Here is a 12,244-nt window from a genome sequence, read left to right as displayed (position 1 = left end):
TATACCTCTTCTTAGATTTAGCCAAGCGATCCATTGCTTGTTGAAGGCTGAATTACCGACACGCTTCGGACTCGATAGTTTGTTGGATAGACTGCCGATTCCGGTAGCTAGTCTAGCTTTTATGTCTTGTTTATGTTCATTTCACTAGTTACCATGGTCATGTCCAACTTGGTGAAGGCCCAAGCATGATTTAGTGACGGCAAGGCAAGGAAAATGAGGGAATGAATAAGGCAAATAACACGACCAAAAGATTGATGTCTTCTCCCAAGTGCAGGAGTGTCGAAGTAATAAATAACCCGGCAAGACCGGGGTCGAACCACAGAGAGGTTAATTGTATAAATTATAAATAACAATGCAACAACAACAACAACAACAACAACAACAACAATAACAATAATAATAATACTCAGTACGTGGCGTTGTTATACCTGAGAATGATCTAAAAGATCGGGTCACAGGTTTCCAGCCTATATACTGATTTTATGAAAAGATCAAAGAGATATATTATATAATATAAACAGATTTCTGATGCGAATGAACAAGGCAAGACCAACAATGTCAGGATCCTTGATCAAACACAGAGCATACTTAACGTATATAACATATAACAAGAATGTAAATAATAATAATAATAATAATAATAATAGTAGTAGTAGTAGTAATAGTAGTAGTAGTAGTAGTAGTAGTAGTAGTAATAATAATAAGAAGAAGAAGAGGAAGAAATTAATGAGAACTTTGAGATGGAAGATTAATGTAAGGATTAAACAATGATAAAAACAAATGTCAAGGTTAGAGGATTCACTAATGGTATTTCAAATAAATATAATATAAACTCTTTTTATTACTCAACTAGAAACCACACACAAAGGAGGTTCTAATCGGATGATTTATCATTAATGGCTCATTATAAAGTATTAACATGATCATATTAATTATCTTGTCTAAGTAACACCATACTTATAAATATCATCAGGCATTCATGTTGCTAGCTTATGTTAACAACAAATCAAGTTCCTATCATAACAACGATGTCGGCCGAAAACTATGAAGGATCAAGCATTCGATGTACCAAGTGTTATACAACATAAATCTAGATTAACCATTTAACAAGTAAGGTATTAAGAATTAGTAAGATAAAAAGATAAGACATGCTAATAACAATTTATCTTGGATATAAACATTAAAGTCCATGTTGAGTTTATATTATACCTATTCTAACATCATTAGTAAAACCTTTTCACCTTGACATAATTAACTTAGCTAAACATAATGAAGAAGAAAAACATAAATAAACAAGATAAGAACATGGTTATGATATAAATTAACTAAGTATATGAAAGGAAATGAAAAAGCATAAATAAGAAATTAATATAACATGAAAGAAAACTTGAACATTACAAAGATATAAAGAGAGAAAGCAAGAACATGATTTTGATCTGAAAAATAATATCTCTAAATACATGGCAAATGCCTCTTTTTATAGGCTAAGATTCAGAACTATTGATTGGTGGACTAAGGAAATAGTTGGTGGCCAACCATTGATTTGGTGGCTGGTTTTTGACATTGTTGGCTGCTGGTTCTTGAAATTGTTGGCTGGCCAAAACGTCATTGCTAACATCAGAATTTGAGCCCTTTGTTTCATGAAAGCTGTGGACAATTGTCTCAGCTTTCCAACAAAAAAACCAGAGCTCATTTGGACTTCTAGAACTCAAGATATGAGCTGAAAACCGAACAGTGTTTGAGCTGCAGGACAGGTTCCGATGTCTCCGTTGTTGCTAAGATTTGAACTTGAAAAAGGCAGAATTGAGTCTTGGACTCTTCATGAAAGTTTTAGGTCTATGTTTTACCTTTCCATCGATATAAAGTGGACCTAAATCCGAGTTCTACAACTCCCGTTATGATCAAATAACCGAATGGTGTTCCAGTTTAGAATTGAATCAGCATCTCTTCTCCTAGCCTAGTCCTCCTTTTGTCTCTTCACTTTGAATTGTTAATCACATCAATCAATCCTTTGAATTGTGAGATATACCTGCATTCAAAACAAGCATTTATCATAAATTAAAGATATATTATATTATTAGACTTGTTATTATAAAACATGCTTTAGTTAGGGAATTTAACGATACTTTAGTGCAATACGATGATATAAAGCCTTAATGAGAATGCATTTTTAAGTACTAATCAGCAAACATTCTCTTTGCCTAATTCATTACATTATTAATAGCACTCCTGTGTTGGCGTTCCTGAGCACATGATATCAATGCACTTGATTAGAGAAATGTACAAAACTTGTTCTTTTATCTGGTATTAACATACAAAATTTGTTTTCCAAGAGGTTAGCACTGATAGAATGTTTCTTATTCTTTGTACATGAACAGCTCAGTTAAGTTATCAGAATTATACACCACACTCCAGAAAATGCCGCCTCGATGCCTATGCTTCTGAAAGATCTACTTTCTCATTTAATGGAGTCACTGATTCAGGTGATGGATTCAGAACTTGAGTTTCAGATGGTTGGGATTCATGCTTTGCAGCAGCTTTCAGCCCCCGGTTTTGAACATCTGAAGATGAAGGTGATGTAGGTAAACCAATGCGGTTGTTTTCCAGTTTTCCTGCTGCACATGAAAATGCCTGGACTCCAAGTCTAACAGGAGAGAGCAAACGCCTTCAAAGAAGCATTTGAAATCCCAGTTAATCAAGATCTCAACAATCCAAAAACTTGGTTAAACATGATCCAACAAGTGAAAAGAATCTAACTGTGAAAATGATTAAATAACTTCTAAATGTCTGGTGGAGGTTAGGAAATATGAACCTTGATACTGTCATAGGCAGTTTGGTTATCAACTAAATTTAGCAAAGACGTAAAACTTTCCCTAGGACACATGGAAAATAGACGAAGGGGATCTAGCTTAATGGTTGAATGCATGCCATTTTTACAGAATACATCAAAGTATTTGAGTACTAGCACAATATCAGAAAGTGTTAAGTTTGTTTTAACCATTATCAGCTTAGAAATCGACATCTATGTGTGTGTGAAAGAAACATTAACCAAAGCACTATAACAAATAAGAGTATACCTGACTGAGGCCAATGATGGCAATAAATTGTAAGGTCTTCTCCCACTCTGAAACAAAGTTCAAGCTTGGTTGGCAAGAAGAAAGTGAGGAAAGCAACGAAAAAGAAAAGAAAAAAAGAAAACCAGAATTTATATCATTGGTTCAATATAATACAACTGAACTCTTCAACATTTTGGGGAGTTGTTCTTGAAAAGTAATAGAGAGCCTGTCCATGAGGAAGCAAATGTGCAAACTTAGCAATGCATATGATGCTGCAGCAAAACCCTGTCCACGACATAAATATAGTACAAGTTAAGGATGCACTGGACATTTGCATGGTAAGCAATAGATATTTATCAATCATGGATTGATGATTAATGAAGACGTGATGTAAACAGCATGAGTAATTCTAGTTAACCATATAGACATCTTTGTGGAAGCATGTCTTTAAGAGAAATCAAACTGTAATTCTTTTATGTCCTTGCTACAAAATAAAAAGATCATTCCCATTCCATAAACACATCTCTCTAGATACAAGATATCCTTTTTTGAAAAAGAAGGCTTTAGTTGGGGAAAAGAAATCCAAAAGAGCAGAAATGATTGAAATAGACTAATCATAGTGCAGTATCACAAAAAGCAATCTGATTTCTTGCCACACAATACCCAAGTGTTTGCACTGGCGAAGGTCTGATATCTTCTAGAATTGCTTCACCCTCCTGAAATGATGCCAAGTTGTCACAACTCACAAGTATATTGTGAAAAGCTTAGATCTGGCACAAGAAAAACCAGGCCAATATTTCAAAAATTCTAAAAAAATCTTTTTGTTTTCTTTTAGTATTCGGGATTACGAATTTATACATAAAATGTTTTTTTTCCTGATATTAAAAATATGGTTTTTACATAGATTTTTAGAACGATTAGGTTTTACCCGATAAGATAAGGACCTCCTTATTGAGGAGGACTTTTCTTGAACCATAGACGAACCAACAACTAGGAAGCACAACGAGACCTTGATGTTATCAGACAAACAAACAAAGCAGCTTACCTTAGGTAGGGCGTATTTGGGGTGCTAATACCTTCCCTTTACGCAACCAGTCCCCGTGCCCGATCTCTAAGACCAGTTAGGGTTCCTAGTGACCAAAATACTAGGTGGCGACTCCCACACCATTTTTTATTGCTAAGAGACAAAGAACTCCTTGTCTCTCCATATTTACCAGATATATCCCCCCGTACACACTTTGAGGGTGGACTATCGCCGCGACGTCGCGCACCCCGCGACACCGAAGATAAAACTTATCTCTTCAAACTTGACTTTCACAAAGCATTTGATTCTGTTCTATGGGAATACATTAATGAAGTCATGGCTAGTATGGGTTTTGGAACTAGATGGCGAGGGTGGATTATGCAATGTATTTCCACAGCAAAGATGGTTGTTCTTGTTTATGGCTCTCCCACAAAGGAATTCAGTTTGGAAAAAGGATTACGCCAAGGAGATCCTCTCTCTCCTTTTCTCTTTAATATTGCAGTTCAGGGATTGAGTTGTATGCTGCAGCGTGGTTGTGGTATGGGACTGATTGAGGGACTAAATTTTGGCAAGACTGGTCCTACCCTATCTCACCTGCAGTTTGCGGATGATACCCTTATATTCAGTTCAGCTTCCTTATCTAGTTTACAGAACATAAAGCGTATCCTTTTATGCTTTGAACTTATATTGGGGCTGAAAGTTAACTTCTATAAAAGCAGTATTATTGGAGTGGGTATTGAAGATCATGTATGTTGCCACTCAGCGCAGATCCTTAGATGTAAGCAAGAACAACTCCCCATCACATATCTTGGTCTCCCCATCGGTGCAAATATGAACAGAATTTCAATGTGGAAGCCTATTATCCGCAACATCAGCTGCAGGTTGGCTGCATGGAAAGGCAGATCCCTATCCATTGGGGGTAGATTGTGTCTACTTAAATCTGTCCTAAGTAACCTGCCCATCTACTATTTATCTCTATTTCTCATGCCTGCAACAGTTGCAACAGCAATTGAGAGGAAGTTCAGAGCTTTTCTGTGGTCCGGAAAAGAGGAAAGCAGGAAATTATGCAATGTCAGTTGGACAATAGTTACTCTTCCGAAAAGGATTGGGGGTCTTGGGATTGGATCTTTAAGGGATAAAAACAAAGCTCTGTTGTGTAAATGGCTATGGAGGTTGGGCTCCGAGGACACAAGCCTGTGGAAGGAAGTGGTCAAATTCATACACAACATTAACTACTCTAGTTTCCTGCCGCAAGCCCCTATTTCAGGAGCTGGAAGCACATGGACGCGTATGATCAACCATTGTGTTAAAGACAACAGGTTATAAGAGATTGTGTCTCATCAATCTATGGTTCTTATTGGAAATGGCAAGAGCACAGTGTTTTGGCATGATACTTGGCTTGCCAATTATTGTCTTGCAGATCGTTTCCCTACTCTTTACCATTTATCCAATGATAAAGATGCCAGCATTGACAAGATGAGAATGTGGGATGGTTTTGAATGGACATGGTTCTTTTCCTGGACAAGACCTTTGAGGGGTCGAAACATTGGCTTGTTAGAACAACTATATGTTGTTCTCTCAACGGTGCACTTAGACAATGAGGCAGATGATAGACTAATATGGAAGGACAACAAATTAGGAAGATTCTTCGTTAAATCTCTATGTGGGCTGTTAAGTCCCACTCATTATCCTAACAATGGCTTCTTTTTTGCTGGGATCTGGAAAGGTGTAGTCCCTCCTAAAGTGGAGATCTTTTGTTGGATGGCTATTATTAACAGACTCAACACCCGAGGTGTGCTGGTTAAAAGAGGTGTTTTGGATAGCTCAGACTCTAACTGTCTTATTTGTTTAGTTGAGGAAGAGTCGGTTGATCATTTAATTTTACATTGCCATAAGCATTGGATTATCTGGTCCAAAATCATTAAGTGGTGGGGATTATCATGGTGTTGCCCAAAGAATTTGTCAAGCTTATTCTCTCAGTGGACTTTCATGGTCCATGGTAAATTTCAAAAGAAAGCATGGTTGATGTTGTTTTTCTCAGTGGCGTGGTCCCTTTGGCTTCTTCGAAATGACTTGATCTTTCAACAAAAGTCACCAAACTATGATTCAGTTTTCTTCCTTATCATCACTCAGTTATGCTTATGGTTGAAAGCACTTCATCCTAACTTTCCTTACTCCCCTTCAGACCTGTTAAGATCGGCAGAAGGTTTGATTCGTTGGTCCAATATTCAGATTACTAGAACCGGTGTGATATGGTCTCCTCCAACCATTGACAGCTTCAAGTGGAACGTGGATGGCTCTTCTCTTGGAAAGCCTGGACACTCAGGTATAGGTGGTGTCCTGCGAAACCACCATGATCATCTCCTTGGTATATTTTCCTTGCCAGTAGGGATACTAGATTCGAACATAGCTGAATTGAGAGCTGTTGTCAAAGCTGTTGAGCTCTCAGCCTCAAATTGTCTTCTTCATCATAAACATATTACTATTGAATCTGATTCTGCCAATGTAATCAGTTGGATGCACAATCCTCATAACAGGCCATGGATGCACCGAGAGCTCTTCTCCACAGTTCAGAGATTGACTAGATTTTTTGGCTCAATTACTTTTTCTCATGTGTATCGTGAGAGCAATAGTCTGGCAGATTGTATGGCTAAGCAGGAAGTGCGAAGATCCAGTGACTTCATTGCTTGGTTTTGATCTCTCTCTCAACTTATGTCTATCAGGCTGCTAAAGGTGCTCCACTTCAGAGGTTCAGATTCACTAGAGAGATGAATTGAAGACTCTTGGAAGTTTCCCCTGGATTTTGTTGTGATGGTTATCTTGTGTAGATTCCAATGTTGCTTTCTTAGGCTATATCTGTTGTTTTGTCCTCTTTGTATGGACCTTGCTTAATTTGTTTGGTAGTTCCTGCAAAATTGATATGCTGCAGGCTCTGTAATTTCACATGCCGCCAGGTTATGGCGTTCAATGAAATCATATACTTCTAAAAAAAAAACATATATACAAACACTCAGGGTGCACATGTTCAAACAAGTGTGAGTGCACATAGCACTCTTTTATGAGTTTTTGAAATAAGTATCTCTCTCTCTCTCACACATGTTTATGTGTTTCCATGTAAATTTACACACGCCCTGCGCAGACACAGTACATCTCATATGCCTGTGTGTGTGCATGTTGTTCTGTGCTGTGTGGATACCATTTTGATAGTATCCATTGGGCACCAATGTGCACCCAGCAAAGCAATTTCACTCCTTTTATGTGTTTTTGAAATAAATGTCAAATTAATCAACTCTCTAGGTTTATCTCAGCTGGCTGAATATATTATTGTATAATCTACAGCTTGTCATTTGCCACACATATACTTTGAGTTGATCGATGGCTTTTGGCAAATAGAATTTTGTATTTCTAGAAATTTATACTAGTTAAGAGAATATGCAAGTCATGCAATAACCTTACCTCATTAAGTATGGTTAGCACGGTCTCAGGTTTAAGCTCCTTGACTTGGATACCTTGTTTTACCCAAGACTGGAAGCCACCTTGGACCAAGTATGGTCTCTGTCACATAAAAATGCAAACAAACAATTAGCAATATGATACAATAGGTTGTAATTCCGGATTAACAATAGACTCACCTGACAGTGCAAATTTTCTTATAATGCAGGTCACAAGGTTTAATTCCGCAAAATTCTACTATCTTCTCTATCTAAATTATATGATTAGTCTAGGAATGAACCATGGTATCATCTAGTATTCATGCATTTAACTTGTTTCTCTCCAAGCCATTTACACAACAATACACACCAGCAATCTATGGAGTGAAATAAAAGAATATTGAAATTGATTAATACATTGCAACTTCCCATTCAAGCAAGGTAGAGACTGTTTTTTTTAGAAAGAGATAGAGAAATTTTAAGGACATAAGTTAGATGTAATACTAATGCACTTTCTGATTTGTACCACTGGAGAACAACAGGAATCAAAATTGGGTTCTATCTGGTTAATATTTATACGACAGAAAAACATGCATAAGGAGTAACGGTTTTCGGCTTAACAACATTGTAAATGCACAAAAGACATTAACGTACTCTTCCCAAATCTGGTTAATATGGATATTGTTATTTGTTTCTAAGGGTTACTGGTACTGAAAAACAATCAGAAATGTTTTTTATCCCAAAGAAACTTGACCAAGGGATAGTGGATAAATCTCCAAAGTTAATTGCCGAGACAAATCTCTAGAGTAACCACCATATGCCCACACCCTATAAAAACCCCTGCACAAATCTGATAGAAAACTCAAGTTCATGTAATGCAGATTAAATTAACAAATCTTTTATGCACAAAAGGACATCCATACCACAAAGTGGCTGAGGTTCCAAGGAAAAGAACAAAAGGCACAACTGGATCATTTGGATCCTCAATAGCAATGTTAACCTGCTTAAGGTGTAAAAGAAGGCATATGAAATTCAACTTTGGTTTTGGAACATAAATTAGTTAGATCAGCACATAATTAAGCAGTGTAACAGAGATGGACGTAATTGAGTTTTCAACTAGAAGTCCTGTAAGCTGAAAGCAGTGACTAATGTCTCCACCAAAATGATTTCTAAAATAATCCAAATATATCTTTGCAGGAGATTATTTTTTTTCAAGTCCATACAATTTAACGAGAGTACAACGGCCATCAAAGTAAAACATGCCAAGTATAATGTACCTGTTGAAAAGTTGCACCGATTGGCCTCAATATCTCTGTTGCCCTTTCTTCAGGCAGATTCAGTGCACCCGTGATCACTGGAGAAAGCAAATCCTTGGCAGACCCATAAGAATAAACAACAAAAGAAGCCCTTTTTGCTATAGATTCCTCCACTGCAACGATTGTACCTCTGAGCACATCAACAGAAATGCCAGTAGCTTTTTTTGTGGCTTCCCTCAAACCAGATGAAAAGCTAGTCAATCTATTGCCAGCCAATTCTCCTGTTTGATCAAAAGTTGAGAATACTTTACTCAAAGCACCATCTACTGCTTCTGAAGCGCCTTCCTTAATCAATATTATTGAAGAAGTAATTGTGTCTAGTGAGCTTTGCACAACATTTCCTCCCTTATTTTCAGGGTATCAGATCCCAAACAGGGATTCTCTGGTGTAATATCAATAGTTGATGTTATTTCAGGTTTCACAAGTCGTATTAAACTATCTGTATTTTCAGCAAACTGGTCTGTAGAGTTCAAAGGTCCTTCTTCAACATCAGATATGTTATAACTTTCTAAGAATTTCAGTTTACCCCCTCCCACAGGGTGCAGGTGCAGTTCATCTATTGCTCCAACTGAAGAATTCCAATCCTTATAAAAGTTGCAATTACTGTTGCCTAGTTCATTTGGGCAAGAATGATCATTGATGAAAGCCATGCTTTCAATGAAATTGGAGTAGAAAGACTTTATAGCTTGTGTTTTGAAGGGAATTCTTTGGTGATGTGTTATATTTGACATTCCCAAAAGTACCCTGCCTTCTACATAACATCTGGACTTGATATCCTTCCAGACTGAGCAAAATGGTCGCAGACCTCCGTGGAATGTTATCTGCAGTAGTTGTGGTTACAAATACATGAAAGAAATTTTTGACAATTGAAATACTATTCCAGAGGTATATGAAGAAAGATTTGACATGATAACACAAAACTTGGTGAATTGATAACCGATGTGCATGGAAGTTACTACCTGCAAGGCTTCACTAAAAATTGTCAAATTTTGTTCTTTAAAGGTGGACAAGGACTTTGTATATTGAAGAGTCTCACAGACCTCATATCTTAATTTTCTATTCTGATGCAAGTAATTAGATTAAGAGCATGTTTGACATTGCGATGGCAGTTTCTTTTCAAAGTGTTTTTTGTTCGGAAACGTATTAAAATAACGTTTTTTTTATTTTTTAAAATTCATTTTTGACATCAGCACATCAAAACGATTCAAAAATACCAAAAAAAAATCAATTTTAAGCAAAAAATATTAAATTTTTGGCAAACAGTGTTTTGACCACAATGTCAAACGCACTCTAAGTGGAGAGAAAATGCCATCATAATCCACTGCACATGAGAAGGAAGTTGGTGCCAGGGAATCACACTGCACATCTAGAAGCTTAAACTACTAAACGGAATGTACAAGCAGATTATAAGGCCATGCAAAACTTTCTGCTAGATTGTTAAGGGATTTACTCAGCATCCCTCTGATGTGTAGGCCTAAAAAAAAGGAGAAAGCTGCACTGGACTATGATACCATGCTAGAGTATGAGAATCAATTCAAAACCTTCACTTAGGCACATAAGCTCTACATGATGTCATACTGACCTTTATGCTTAAACAGTTGAAGCTTAATTGATACCTTCATTCAAAACCTTCACTTAGGCACCCCAGATTTTTCAACTCAAATACATCAAACTAATTGTTTTTAGTTTTATTTTTAAAACTAAAACAATATTGTTTAAAAAAAAAATTACATATTTAACTAGTGTTTTGCTATAAATTAGATTTTTTAATATAAATATTAAATATATAGGATTTTTATTATTTTTTTAGTATAAAAAACTTCTAATTATAAATTAAAATTCTTAAATATACATTAAGTTAAATAAATTAATATTTGATCAATAAATAACTAAATAAAATTAAGATATTTGATACCACAAATAAATGTTAAAAAAAATAAAGCACGAAGATCATTTCCTAAAAAAATTAATATTAAAGATGAAATTAAAAAGAATAATTAAAAAAAAACTAAAAAGGATAAAAATCTACACGTGTGAACTTTTGAAACTCGTGATCATCTATGAGGCGAAGATTGAAAAGATCGTCTGCATAGAAGATAAACACTAAAAAATAACAAAGCAAAATTTATAATAAAAAGATGCTTCCAATTAAACTGAAAAAAAATAAAAAAAAACAAAGAAAAAAAATAAATTTCAAGTGGTTCGAGTTAACACATTAACCTTGTGACCATAAGCATAAGAATGAGATAATCCCACATAAATAAAAGAAAAGAAAAAAGTATGAAGATCAATATCAAAAAATCAAACGCTGGGGGACATAAAAAAGACCAAAATCATCTCATGTCAATTTTCAAAACTTATGATCCTAATCATGAGACTAAAATTAACATAATAGAAGGTGGAAAAAAAAAGAAGAAGCAAAACCCTCCATAAAAAAATGATGAGGGATAAAATTGACAAAGAAAAATACAATAAAAATAAGGATCCTAAACAAAATAAATATTGATAAAAAGAATGAAGGTAAAATTCGATATAAAAAAATTAAAATCAAATGCTAAGGATGAAACTAACAAAAACTCAATTAATAAAAGGATAGAAAAATCTAAAGAATGAAGATCAATTTTGATATAAAAATTAAATTAAAGCAAATAATTAGAAGAAAAATTGAAGAAAAAATAAATCAAAAGAAGTTAAAAAACAAAACAAATAACAATAAAAAAATAAAAGAAAGAAAAAAACTAATGTCGAACGTGAAATTCTTATTTTTTATTTTTTGAAAACAAAACTAATGTCAAACAATGAGATCAGAAAAACAATAAGTTAAAAAAAAATGTTAGTCTATGTTAACCTTTCAAATTCATGATCTAGGTCATTAGACCAAAAGTACCATATATGAAAAAATCATGAAGCCATATCCTCAACAAATTAAATATTGAATGATGAGATAAAAAAATCATTAACGCAAAAGGAAAAAAAAAATTAAAAAATGATAATTAAAAGAACGAGAGAGAAAATTGAAATAAAAAATAAATTAGAAGGTGAAACCAATTTGTTTTTTATTAAAGTGTTAAATTGAAAAGAAAAATAATTTAACGAAAGGAAAAAAATCAAAAGAATGAGAATCGATTTAGAAAAATAATATACCATAAAATTAGATTGAATAATAAAATTGAAAAATAGGGCAAGGAAAAAAATTTAGAAATCAAAGAACAATGATCAAATTAAAAAAAAATATATGACAAATTGAAATTGAAGAACTAAATTGAAAACAAATAAAACTTTTACAAAATGGTTAAAGAAAAGAATTAAATATCGAAAGAATAAGGATCATAGCTGAAATATCAATAATAAAAAGGACTAACTTGTAACTGTTGAAAGAGAAGAAAGAAGAAAAAAAATGACTCATTAGCGACAAAC

The 12,244-nt window shown here is 34.6% G+C and overlaps 2 protein-coding genes and 1 long non-coding RNA gene across 17 annotated transcripts in view; 1 reads left to right on the top strand and 2 right to left on the bottom strand.

Moving 5' to 3' along the window:
* Positions 1-12,244, bottom strand: part of LOC133667900 (uncharacterized) — a 167,869-nt gene that overhangs the window by 100,403 nt on the left and 55,222 nt on the right. For all 14 annotated transcript variants that reach the window (XR_009833582.1, XR_009833583.1, XR_009833584.1 and 11 more), the window contains one exon: positions 8,332-8,351. Coding sequence is in view for 10 of the 14 variants with exons in the window: in XM_062087613.1 (XP_061943597.1) it covers positions 8,332-8,351 (20 nt within the window). In the remaining 4 variants the exon portion in view is untranslated. The remainder of the gene's footprint in view (positions 1-8,331; positions 8,352-12,244) is intronic.
* Positions 1-12,244, top strand: part of LOC133667891 (disease resistance protein RPV1-like) — an 81,690-nt gene that overhangs the window by 22,384 nt on the left and 47,062 nt on the right. The window lies entirely within an intron of this gene.
* Positions 2,078-7,731, bottom strand: LOC133667910 (uncharacterized). Its single transcript, XR_009833586.1, has 3 exons — positions 7,537-7,731; positions 3,078-3,124; positions 2,078-2,665 (listed from the first exon to the last, which is right to left on the bottom strand). It is a non-coding gene; the product is annotated as an uncharacterized LOC133667910 (long non-coding RNA).

This window comes from Populus nigra, chromosome 11 (assembly GCF_951802175.1).
Source record: "Populus nigra chromosome 11, ddPopNigr1.1, whole genome shotgun sequence".
NCBI classification, from domain to species: Eukaryota; Viridiplantae; Streptophyta; class Magnoliopsida; order Malpighiales; family Salicaceae; genus Populus; species Populus nigra.
Note: the sequence above shows the minus strand (reverse complement) of the source record. Positions and strands in the feature narration are given on the sequence as shown.